This window comes from Equus caballus, chromosome 6 (assembly GCF_041296265.1).
Source record: "Equus caballus isolate H_3958 breed thoroughbred chromosome 6, TB-T2T, whole genome shotgun sequence".
Lineage (NCBI taxonomy): Eukaryota > Metazoa > Chordata > Mammalia > Perissodactyla > Equidae > Equus > Equus caballus.
Window position 1 is genome coordinate 45968828 of NC_091689.1, and position 12659 is coordinate 45981486.

General features: G+C 40.2%; 1 protein-coding gene across 1 annotated transcript; it reads left to right on the forward strand.

Annotated features, from left to right (window-relative positions):
- Nucleotides 1–9027: 9027 nt before the first annotated feature.
- LOC100051778 (large ribosomal subunit protein eL21) lies at nucleotides 9028–9620 on the forward strand. The gene has a single exon (XM_001495162.6). The coding sequence runs from the start codon at nucleotides 9082–9084 to the stop codon at nucleotides 9562–9564; it is 483 nt and encodes a 160-aa protein (XP_001495212.1). The 5' UTR covers nucleotides 9028–9081; the 3' UTR covers nucleotides 9565–9620.
- Nucleotides 9621–12659: the final 3039 nt, after the last annotated feature.

Below are 12659 nucleotides of genomic sequence, written 5' to 3' on the forward strand. Positions count from 1 at the left end.
GCTATTGGGCCCTTTGTATATCCTCTTTGGAGAGATGTCTAATCAAATCCTTTGCTCAATGTTTAATTGGGTTATTCGTCTTTTTATTCTCTTGCGTACTTTTGAAATCAAACTCAGGTGAAATAACCCGTTACCGGAATGAGTCCACTAGGACAACACCAGTCTCGGATCCAAACATGGCTGGGCCATGAAGAGCATGGTCATTGGCTACACTGCAGCCTTGCCTGGAGACAGGAGAGCAGACTGCAGGGAATTTCTTAATTACCTTTGCAGCTCAAGGAGACCATGAGATAAGCTTGATTTGCTTTAAGAAACAAATGAGTGTTTCTGGAGAGGGGAAAGGGTAAGGCTGAGGAGGAAGGAAGACCAAGGAGAACAGTGGGTCCTTGAGTGATGTAGTTCAGAGCCCCACTGGGGCCTCTGACACGGACCCAGTGTTTTAGGCTAGCAGTTTATGTCCCAAAGTCCTGCCTGCAGGCTATAGACTTAAGAAGAAGTCAATCCTCCATTCTAGGTTCATCTCTTCAATGCCTTGCCAAATAAGCCATTTCACTTACTCTCCATGGCCTTTTTATCAATAAGATCACCTGCGGGGCCAAGGTCCTGTAAGAACGGGCAAATATTTTTCTCTCTCCTGGCTCCTAAAGCAGGACACCAGAGCAGCCTGAAAACTTCTCCTCTAGAACTCTTGGAGAGAGTCAGGGGATCTATCTGCCTGGCATGGCTAATGCTCAGCTAGCCCAGAAGGTGACCCCTGAGGTCAAGTTCGAGACTCGGGATGCTTTGAATGTGCACTTCACACACCAGGTCACCTGGAAAGCCTAGTCTCTGCCCTCAGGCAAGTTTCCACACTAAATGGGTTGCATACGTTAAAATTTCCACTGTGTAAGCACTTTCTGCTTCCTATTATATACTGACCAACATAGAGCAATGGATGCCAGAATGGGAAAAGGGGAAAAGTTGGGTGAATTAGAAAAATAACTTGGCAGCAGTAAAACTGCCCTGAGATAAAAACAGTCATCTCCCTAGCCAGCGTCCTAGGTACAAATAGGAAAAGAAATCCATGACGTGTCAGCAAGTTCAAAGCAGGTCTGTACGTTCCTCCCAACCCCAAACCCTATCCTAGTGGGCATTAGCTGGGTATGTGTGTTTGAAGTGGGCTTACTGTGGGAAATCTTTCCTTGTGGTTTTGCCTGCAATTAAAGCATTAGAGAAGGGGATAGAATCGAGGGGTCTGGCATGTGCACCCCAGGCAGCCAGGCTGAAGGACAGCTTTGGAGCAGAAGAAGAGGAAGAAAGATTGCCTGGAGCCGCAAGTCAAGATGTACGTCGATGTCATAAAAGGCTGTGCCTGCAGCTGCTCAGGCAGGGAGCTGCAGAGGAATCTGCTCAGCCCCTGGATCATGTCAAAGGCTGAAACGAGTATACAGTCAGATCCTCAGGTGTGGTTGCACTCGTCCCAGAGAATAATGGATTTGGAAATAAACACGGAAGGTTGTAAATCATCACTGGAATGTCAGTGATGGTCAGCCAAATCAATATCTCCTTTTAAAAATAAAGATTCCTTGGTCCCAAAATAAACCATTTGGGGAATTTTGCACGTTGACTGCTCCCGGAGAGGACTGGTAAAGCGTTTCTCTTTTGAGCTCGTGGGAGTAGGGGGACCAGCAGGATGGGAGGAGGCTCTTAGTGACCAGGGGATTGGAATTGAAGGGTGGGTGGTAGTAGAAGGTCCCAGCCCAGCCACAAACTAGCTGTGTGAACTTCCCCTCCTGTTTCCTGATCTTTAACAGAAGGATGTAGAATGGAAGGTTTTCAAAGATCCCTTCAGCAGTGCAGCTCTAGGACGGCTTTATGAAATCTGTTATACAGGATTACTTCCTTTTCCTCTCAGTGCTGGGTACAGAGGAAGGGAAATGTAAATGACCATGAGAAAGATTAAGTTAAACCAAAGGAAGAACTTTCCAACATTTGGGGTCATGAACGACAAAGGCAGGGACTGAGGGAAGCTGTAGAATCTATTTCCCTGATATTTTATAGAATAGAATCTGCCCACCTAAAGCTGAGTACATTTGAAGAGGCTGGAGGCAGGGTCCCATGGGCAGAAGTGGCCTTCATCTTCAGTTAAATTCTTTCCTCTTTGGTTCTGCCCTCTACATGGATTTTTCTGCCTTCAATTGTCTCTTTCCTTTCCCTTCAAACCAATCTGTATCAACTTCTTAGTGGCTTCCATCCATCATGTCACTTTTTTGTTCACTATCCCTCCACAACTGCTTGTCCCTTACAGTATCATGTCTAACTCCTCTTTCTGCCTTCCAGCTCCCCATAACATGTCTCTGCTACTTATTTTCTTCTACCCCTGAAAACACTTTTCACTATAATCCAGTCTATAAATCCAGGTTTATAAACACATCTGGAATCTAGGTCCTAGACCATTCCCACTGTCATGGCTCTGTTCATTTTTGTACATGTTCTGAATGCACTTTATCTCTACCAATCTTATTTATCCTTCAAGGCTCAATGGAACTTCTGCCTCATCCCTGAAACCTTCTCTGACCCATCCAGCCCTTCCTGGACTCTCTGACCCTTTTTCCCACATGCAGCTCATCACAGTTGATCCTTAAAGATTTGTGCACTTGATATGACTTTTTCTTTCATCTCTACAACTAAATTAAAACCTAGTGTTAGGCGCATTGTAGCCCTCAATAAGCACTTGATGGATTTGAATACACTTTGGCCCTCACTTTTCTGTGATGAGCGTTAGGGACTTACTGAGCCTAGAATGGGTTGTCAGAGCAATTACCTGGAAGGCTGGATGCTCAGTATCTACCTGCCTATGTAATGTCTGGGTTATAAATGATATTTTTGGATGACTCCACCAAGAAAAATCATCTACCAGTCTTCTGATTGCTTAACAGGAGGATCCCTGCAGAACGGAGTATCCTTGTATGTGGGGTCAGATGTTTATTACAAGCAGGTCCATTGCTAGGAAAGCAACCTGCGTATGGCTTGGGTTCATATGGTCAGAGTGGATTGAAAGCCGTTCTGGGCCGTAAAAATTAGTTTCAACTCCCTGTCTCAAAAAGAAAGCTCTGGTCCAAAGTAAAGTTTAATTTTATACCATAGAGGGATTAAATCTTCTGTTATTCAAGTGGGCAGTGTCAACAATGTAGAATGAAAGGGCACTGGGCTGAGCATCAGAAGGTCTGGATTCTGGTTAGCTCTGCCACTAGTTCATGAGCTTGTTAGATGAATTACAGCACCTCTCAGAGCCTCAGTTTCTGTACATGTAAATGAGGGGTTTGCATGAGATGGTCACTTCTGTACTATAAGTTCTGATATGATGCAGATCTATAAAAGAAGCTGTTAGAACCCTACTCTCCGTTCTTTGACAAGAAATGTAGGGAGGAGAGCAGTATCAAGCTATAGAGTGAATACAAAGTTAGTTTCAGGTCTTGTCCATTCACCCATCTATCCATCCATCCATCTGTCCAACCTTTCATCCATCTATCCAACAAATATTTATTGAATGCCTACTCTGTGCCAAGCTCTGTTCTAGGCACTCATAATTCAGTGAACAAGAACAACAAAGTCTTTATCATGGAGCTTAGATTCTAGTGATGAGAGACAGACAATAAATAAAGCAATACATACGTAATATGTTCTCTACAGACACACCACTGAATATAGTCGCACAGGCTATGCACTGCACACTCCCAGGCAGTGCCTTCACCTAGAGAGTCACAGCTCTGGGTGGTGCTGAGTGCTATGAAGAAAAGAAAGCAGGTTGCGAGATAGAGAGTGATGGAAGGTGCTTTGGAAGATGTAGTTTTGAAAGGAAAGGACTCTTTGCTGAGGTTTTATTTAAATAGAGTCTTGAATGAAGTAAGAGAGCAAACCATACACATAATCTCGAGAAAGACCACCTTGGGCAGTGGGAATACTGTACTAAGGTCCTAAGGTAGAAGTGGGTTTGGCCTGTTTGTAATCCTCCAACTCTCTTCCAGACACCAAGGCACCATCAGTCAGTTACCAAAAATTTATTTAGACCTTGTAGCACAAGGCACAAGTGGCTTGAGCCTCTGGACTCTGGCCTCTGGCCTTGCTACTTCCCTTGGCCACCCTCTTACATGGCCACGTACCTCTCATTCATTCATGCATTCATTTAAAAAATATTTAGTAAGCGCTAAGTATAGTGCCAGGTCCTGTGGAGCTTCTCCTGATAACTTCACTCTCTCCTAGAATTAAATATCAATTCCATTCTTTCCTTAAGATGAGAATGTGGAGAATGCACTAGAAAAATACAACAAACAGCAGAGCGGAGTGGAGCTTGTAAATCTGTAGCTCATTTGTCACTTGGCCTCAGCTCTCAACTTGGAAAGCATCTTTGGATTAGGAGCTGCACCAGTTTCTACCTTTGGTTTCACTGCAGAGAACCGCGACTTTCCTCTTTATAAAAGGCAGCATTCACTCTGTACTTCACGGAGTCCAAGGGTGGGATGGTGAGGCATTTTAAGATGGGAAAATGCTCAACCAGCAATAAATGAATGAATACGCAGATGTTAGATACTGAGGAAGAGACAGTGAAGGGGAGGACAGGGCCCTTTCCTTAGGCAGGAAGACAAGGCATGCACAGAACATCTTCAGTAAAATTAGAACATGGTAAATGTTAAATCACCAGCGCAGCAAAAACATGATGAAGGAATTGAGAGGAAGGAACTCACCATGGTCTGAGGTGATTAGAAAAATATTCAGAAAACCTGGGGCTTAACGATGGGCAGGATTTTTCCAAATCAAGTAGAGAAGATGAAAGGATGGGAATAAGACACACAGATGAGAAAGCCCCTGGAAAGTTCAAGGGACTGGAGGAGGAATTAGGAATCACACAGCAAGAAAGAATTGGGCAAGTGCATTGGGGCCAGAATTCCAACTGAAGACGTTTAGGTGTTTCCATTAGGCCTGGGGAAATTCCAGGCACCTTATCTAGAGTTTCTGTTAGGCAAAGGTGAGATACCACCTTCTACTCCCTCATTGTCAAAACCATTAGGCCCCCATACAAGGGCTTTTCTGTGAGCATCTCCTATGATAACAGTAGAACAATAATACCTCATACTCATATAATCCTCTGCAAGTTACAAAGTGCTATATTTGAAATTTCACAAAGGCAGGGGCCATATCTGCTTCCATTCTCTCCTTGAACCTGATAAGATACACTAAGTAAATTCTTAGTCAATTAATGGAAAAACTAGGAGAATCAATTGCATCGTCTAATTTGAGCCTCATAATAGCCCTCTGAGGCAGGGAGACCAAATATTCTTATCCCGATTTCACAGATGAAAGAAGTGAAACTCAAAGTAGGTATATGGTTTGCCCGAGTTCTCTTAAATACTGTGTTACAGACTTTGTATTAAAAATCACACTGAACTAGGAACCGGAAGACTGGAAACTCGTGAACTAGGAGCTTAGCTCTGTCGTTGAACTTCTCTGGACCTTGATGTTTCTTGCTCGTTAAACAGGCATAGAACTAAATTTCGTCGATTCCAAGATCACACACACACATGCATGCATGCACACACATATGTTTATTTAATCACATTTTAATGTCTCTAAAGTTGAGATACGTCTTATAGTGAATGGTGTGCCATATTTTAATTTGCAGCATTTTTATTTGTTAAATTCTATGAAATATGATAATCTCTGTCCTGTCTGCCTGCTGGAGTGTGAGTGTGAAAGTGCTTTGTAAACTGGGAAGTGCCATGCATATAAGCAACGTCTAGTAAAAGAGAGGTTGCTGCTGGCCTCCCTCAACCCCTGGTCCCATGCTTCCTAACAATTCTGAAGGAGCCAGCCCCCAACTCAGTTCTACTTAAAGAGTCCCTGAGCACACTCTGCAAGAGAGGGGATTAAATGGCATTAACCCAACAAGCAAATGCTGGCATCTCGGAGACACCTGGTACAAATCTTTGCTGTTGATTAAAGGAATTAGTGGTCTGAGAATCTATGAATAGACAAAAAGAAAGGAAATGCAATCCTTTTCCACAAGCCCAAACACAGACCAGGCATTCATTGACTTATTTTTTTCCCTGTTTGTGCATACCTGTGGTTCCATAGGGCTGAATTCCCAGAAGGAGCCCCTTTGACACAGGGACCCTGCTCTGACAAAAGACCCCCTCCCCAACAAAGCCTTCTCCCTCTTGCCACTCCACACCCTCCTTTGTTTGCAGCAACCACTGGCCAGGTAGACAATGAACAAAGGAGTGTTAAAAGGGCTGGCAATGTCTGCTCTCAGTCTGCTGCAGGCACACTTCAGTCCAGAACCACTACATTGCTTAAATTTTCTGCATTTGGCCTCTGTCACCCACACTTGTGAAAAACAAAGAAAAATGTCAACATTTAGGAAGGGTACAGGGGAGGATGAAATGAGTAGCAGAACTGAGACGAGGGTGAGCCACGTGAGGTGCCTCGCGAGCAAAACGTAAGAAGGAATACACTCTCACTCTAGAACCTGTGAGTAGTCCTCCAGTATTTCAAGTTTGTCACTCATCCCTGCTAAACCTTGGACAAATAATTAAATATACCTGGGCTCCAATACGTTCAAATACATCAGAGCCGATAATCAGTTTTGTGTGGAATTATAAAGTTTTTTGCAGCACTTAACTTATAAATCTTTCACATATACTTGTCATTTGCTCTTCACTATAACTTGAGAGTTTGTTGTTACAATTATTTTATAATATGCTGTAGACAAGGAATCCAAAGCTAAGAGTATAACTTGACCAAGAAGCCAGAGACTGGTAAGCAACATGATGCCACTGCCTAAAAATGAGTTGCTATAGAAATTTGGTTTTGTTTTTATTCTTATTACACATGCTGGTGGGCTAAGTTTTAAAGTGAAGGCAACACTCTTGTCTTATTACCTATCTCTTAGAATGATAGCAATGACCATGCAAAATGCTAAAGAGGAGTTGCATGTCTCCATCCCATGGACTACTAGTTTAAGAAGGCACACTTCAGCCAAGTCAAGTTGGACCTTCAGTTTTCAGGAAATTAAAGTGGAAAATAGAGTGTCCCACCATGGGGATGGAAAACAAAGAGGATGGTTGGCCATTATATCACAGAGAGTCAGACAGGAAAAATGGAAAAACTGGTGTGAAGAGGGTTAAAGACGATGCCAGCATCAAATCAGTTGCCAGCATCAGTCGATATCTAAATGGGAAAATAACAAGACTCATCTTAATCTTTTGCAGTTAAAAGGAGAGGAGTTTAGGAAATATTTCTGAAACGGTGGAATAAGGACCCTCAAAATCTGATCCTCTGTTAAAGTAATGAGAACATTTTAAAAATTATCAAAATCAAATTTTTAGAACTCTAGAAAAACCACATTAACCCCAGGAGCATTTATTCAAGAAAAATGGCTGCATCTCAGTAAGAACAGTGAGATTTCTAGTATTCAAATTCGCCCTATTTATATCTCCTCCCTCGTTCTGTGGTGACCTTGAAAATCAACATGTTCCCAACCATGGTAGCTGTGAAAGCCAGCAGCCTCGCAGCCACTGCTGGAAGACCTAATGACTTTGGAGCTGTCACAAAAGCCCCATCCCCAGACATTTGTCACTATTTGATCTGTCTGGCAGCTTCCTGGAAAAGCCTCATCCACAGGCTTTTCTTTATTTTACCTGACTCAGAGCTAACAGCCCTAACCGTAGAGTGTTTGTCAAAAAAAAAAAAAAAAAAAAAATCAGTGGCATTTGTTTAACTTCACAGCTGCTTGAGGTATCAATTCAAGGTGAAACAAGAGGTTTATTAAAAAACTTAAAAGGAAAGTCTGGGGAATGAGATGTCCCTAGAGGGCAGTGGAAAGCCTTGACACATCCCTAGGAATTTAGAAGGCCACACACATGTGCAGGGCTGTGCACACGCCCAGGAAAGACCTGAGAATGCCCTAATTTCTTACCTCTGGCTGCCTTTGAGTCTTTGCACAAACAGGAAGTGAAGGCTAAGGCAGAGTTATAAACTACCAGAGTTCAGAATCCATGCCCCGACATGCAACAAAAGCAGTGAAACTTTTTGGTTAAATACATTTAAGGATAACTCTGTCCAATTACTAGCTGACCACTAAGCCAACCACTAGAGACTTCAGTGACCACACACAACAAAGACACGTACTTCACAGAAATAGTTCAAGGCAGACGCAAAATAAACAATTAAAACAGTAATAACAACAAACTTTGGATATAGAATGTGGTATCTGATTTCCAGAATTACCACATTATATTATTTAAAATGTCTTGTTTTCAACAAAAATTATGAGACACACAAAGAAACAGGAACTATGACCTTTATACAGGGAAAAAGCAGTCAATAGAAATTATCCCTGAGGAAGCCCAGATTGTATTACCAGACAAACACCTTAAATCAGCTATTAAAACTGCATTCCAGGAAAAATATGAGAACAGTGTCTCATCAAATAGAGAATACCAATGAAGAGACAGAAAATATATTTTTAAAAAACCACACAACTAAAGAGAAATTCTGGAATCAAAAAGTTCAATAAGTGAAATGAAAAATTTACTAACAGGGGCCAACATTAAGTTTGGATGGGCAGGAGAAAGAATCAGTGAACTTGAAGACAGGGTCAATCGAGATTATTCAGCCTAAGGAATAGAAAGAAAAAATAATGAAGAAAAATTAACAGAGCTTCAAAGACACCATCAGCATACACATAGTAGGGGCCGGCCTTGTGGTGCAGCAGTTAAGCACCCATGTTCAGCTTTGTCAGCCCGGGGTTTGCTGGTTAGGATCCTGGGTGCGGACATGGCACTGCTTGGTACGCCATGTTGTGGCAGGCGTCCCACATATGAAGTAGAGGAAGATGAGCATGGATGTTAGCTCAGGGCCAGTCTTCCTCAGTGAAAAGAGGAGGATTGGCAGCAGTTAGCTCAGGGATAATCTTCCTCAAAAAAAAAAAAAGAAAAATACACATAGCAGAAGTACCAAAAGAAGATGAGTGAAAAAAAAGGGGCAAGAATATTTAAAGGAGCTTTTTCAGCCAGCGCCGCCATCTTCCAGTAATTCGCCAAAATGACCAACACAAAAGGAAAGAGGAGGGGCACCCGCTATATGTTCTCTAGGCCGTTTAGAAAACATGGAGTTGTTCCTTTGGCCACGTACATGCGAATCTACAAGAAAGGTGATATTGTAGACATCAAGGGAATGGGCACTGTTCAAAAAGGAATGCCCCACAAATGTTACCATGGCAAAACTGGAAGAGTCTACAATGTTACCCAGCATGCTGTTGGCATTGTTGTAAACAAACAAGTAAAGGGTAAGATTCTTGCCAAAAGAATTAATGTACGTATTGAGCATATTAAGCACTCTAAGAGCCGGGATAGCTTCCTGAAACGTGTGAAGGAAAATGATCAGAAAAAGAAGGAAGCCAAAGAGAAGGGTACTTGGGTTCAACTGAAGCGCCAGCCTGCTCCACCCAGAGAAGCACACTTTGTGAGAACCAATGGAAAGGAGCCTGAGCTGCTGGAACCCATTCCCTATGAATTCATGGCATGATAGGTGAAAGAAAATAAAAGACCTCTGCGCTGTAAAAAAAAAAAAAAAAAAAAAAAAAAAGAATATTTAAAGGAATAATGGCTAAAAATTTCCTGAAAAAATTAAGCTACATATCTAAGAATCTCAACAAACTCCAAATAAGATAAACTCAAAGAAATCCGTATTCAGACATAACAAACTCTTTGAAAGACAAAGACAAAGAATCTTGAAAGAAGAGAAAATTGTCCTATGTACAAAGGATCCTCAATAAGATTAACAGCTGACTTCTCATCAGAAGCCATGGAGGCCAGAAGGCAGTGGGATGACATAGTCAAGATGTTGAAAGAAAGAACTGTAAACTGAGAACTCTATATCCAACAAAATAGCCATTTGAGAATGAAGGGGCAATCAAGACCATCCTAGATAAAGAAAAACTGAGTGAATTCCTTGCTATCACACATGTCTCACAAGAAACACTAAAGCCTTCCTTCGGTTTGAAGTGAAAGGACATTCGACAGTAACTGAAGTCCAGATAAAGAAATAAGAAGCACTACTAAAGGTAACTTCATAGGCAAATATAAAATATTCTGCAAATGTATTTTTTTTTGTTTGTTACTCTTTTTTTCTCCCAGCTGATTCAAAAGACAACTGCATAAAACAATAATTATTAATCTGTGCTGATAGACACACAATGCATAAAGATATCATGGTAACAACAACAGCCTAAGTTGGGGGGGGGGGGGAGGCAGAGATGGGAATGGATCTGTAAGAAGCAAAGCTTTTGTATACTATTAAAAATAAGTTGGTATTAATATGTTCTAGATTTTTATAAACTAAGATGTTAATTATAATCCACAGAGCAACCACTAAAAAAATAACTCAAAAATATATACTGAGAGAAACAAGAAGGGAACTAAAATGGTACACTAAAAATATCTATTTAACCCAAAAGATGGTAGTAATGGACAAAGAAAGAAGGAAAAATAATGTAAGACATATAGAATACAAACAGAAAAATGACAGATATAAATTCTACTTTAACATTAACTATCTTGAATGTAAATGGACTAGACACTACAATCAAAAGAGAGAAGCTAGCAAATGGATCTTTTAAAATGACCTAACCATATACTGCCTACAAGGGACATAACTTAGACTCAAAGACACAAATAGGTTGAAAATTATAAGTGTCAAAAAAGATACAATCAGTTCCAAAAGAGAGCTGGAGTGGCTTTACTTATATCACAAAAATAGACTTTAAGACAAAAATTATTACTAGGGACAAAGAAATGTATTGGATAATGATAAAAGGATAAATTAGTGAGGAAGAAATAATAATTCTAAACATACATACATCTTACAACAGAGCCTCAAAATACATGAAGCAAAATCTGTCAGAATTGAAGGGAGAAATAGACAATTCAATAACAATAGTTGGAGAGTTCAATAATCTACTTTCAGTAATGCATAGAACAGCTAGGAGAAGACAAACAAGGAAATATAACACTTGAAAAACACTATAAATAAGTTAGATCTAAGAGACATTTATAAAATACTCCACTCGACAATAGCTTAATACACATTCTTCTCAAGTGCAGATAAAACATTCTCCAGGATAAACCATATGTTAAGCCATAAAACAGGCCCCAACAAATTTAAAATGATAGAAATCATTCAAAGTATATTCTCCAATCACATGGAATGAAGTTAGAAATAAAAAGAGAAAAACATTTCAGAAAGTCACAAATATGTGGAAATTAAACCATGCAGTCCTGAATGAACAATTGGTCTGTTATGGGATGAACTGTGTCCCTATAAAATGCATGTGTTGAAGCCCTAGCCCTTAATGTGACTATATTTGGAGACAGGCTCTTTAAGGAGGTAAGAACAGTTAAATGAGGTCCTCAGAGTGGGCCCATAATCAGATAGATCATAAGAAGAGAAAGAGACACAGGGACGCCTCTCTCTCCACATGAGTACAGAGGAAAGGCCAGGTTGCAAGTTAGGAAGACACGTCTCACCAGAAACCAACCCTGATGGCACCTTGATCTTGGATTTCTGGCCCTCAGAACTGTGAGAACATAAATTTCTGTTGGTTAAGTCATCTAGCCTATCATATTTTGCTGTGGTCGCTCTAGCAGCCTGATGCAGAGTCAAAGAGGAAATACAAGGGAAATTTAAAAATACTTTGAGATGAATGAAAACAAAAACAAAACATACCAAAATTTATAGAATGCAGCTAAAGCAGTGATTAGATAATCACTGTTATTAGCGATTTAAAAGCCGTAAATTCCTACATTAAAAAAGAAGAGATATCTCAAATCAATACCCTAATCTTCCACGTTGAGAAAATAGAAAAAGAAGAGCAAATTAAGCACAAAACAATAAGAAGGAAGGAAATAATAAAAATTAGAGTGGAAATATATGAAATAGAAAATAGAAAAATAATACAGAAAATAAAATCAAAAATTGTTTCTTTAAAAAGACTTTTAAAATTGACAATCCTTTAGCTAAAGATACAAGAAAAGGAAGAGAGTAGGGAAAAAGATTGGAGGAGAGGGGAGAGAGAGAACACTCAAATTACAAAAATCAGGACTGAGGGATGAAAGAGTGGACATCACTACCAACCTTACAGAAATAAAAGTACTACATTATCAATATTATGCCAAATAAAAATAAGATAACCTAGATGAAATGAGCAAATTCATAGAAATATGCAAACTACTGACTCTAGAAGAGATAGAAAATCTGGATAGATCTATAACAAATAAACAGATTAAATTAGTAATCAAAAAACTTCCCACCAAAAAAGCCCAGGCCTAGATGGCTTTACTGGTGAATTCTATCAATCATTTAAAGACAGATTAACACCACCCCTTCCCAAACTCTTCCAAAAAGTGGAAAAGCAGGGGATACTTCTAACTCATCCTGTGAGGCCAATATTATCCTGACACCAAAAGCAGACAAAGACATCAAAAAAAGAATAAAGACTAATATCTCTTATGAATGTAGATGAAAAAAATCATCAACAAAATACTAGCAAAATGAATCCAGAAGTATATAAAAAGAATTATATATCAAAACCAAATAGTATTACTCTCAGGATTGCAGTTGAT

Coding starts and splice junctions, on each gene's coding strand:
- LOC100051778 (XM_001495162.6), top strand. CDS start 9,082: ATGACCAACACAAAAGGAAAGAGGAGGGGCACCCGCTATATGTTCTCT.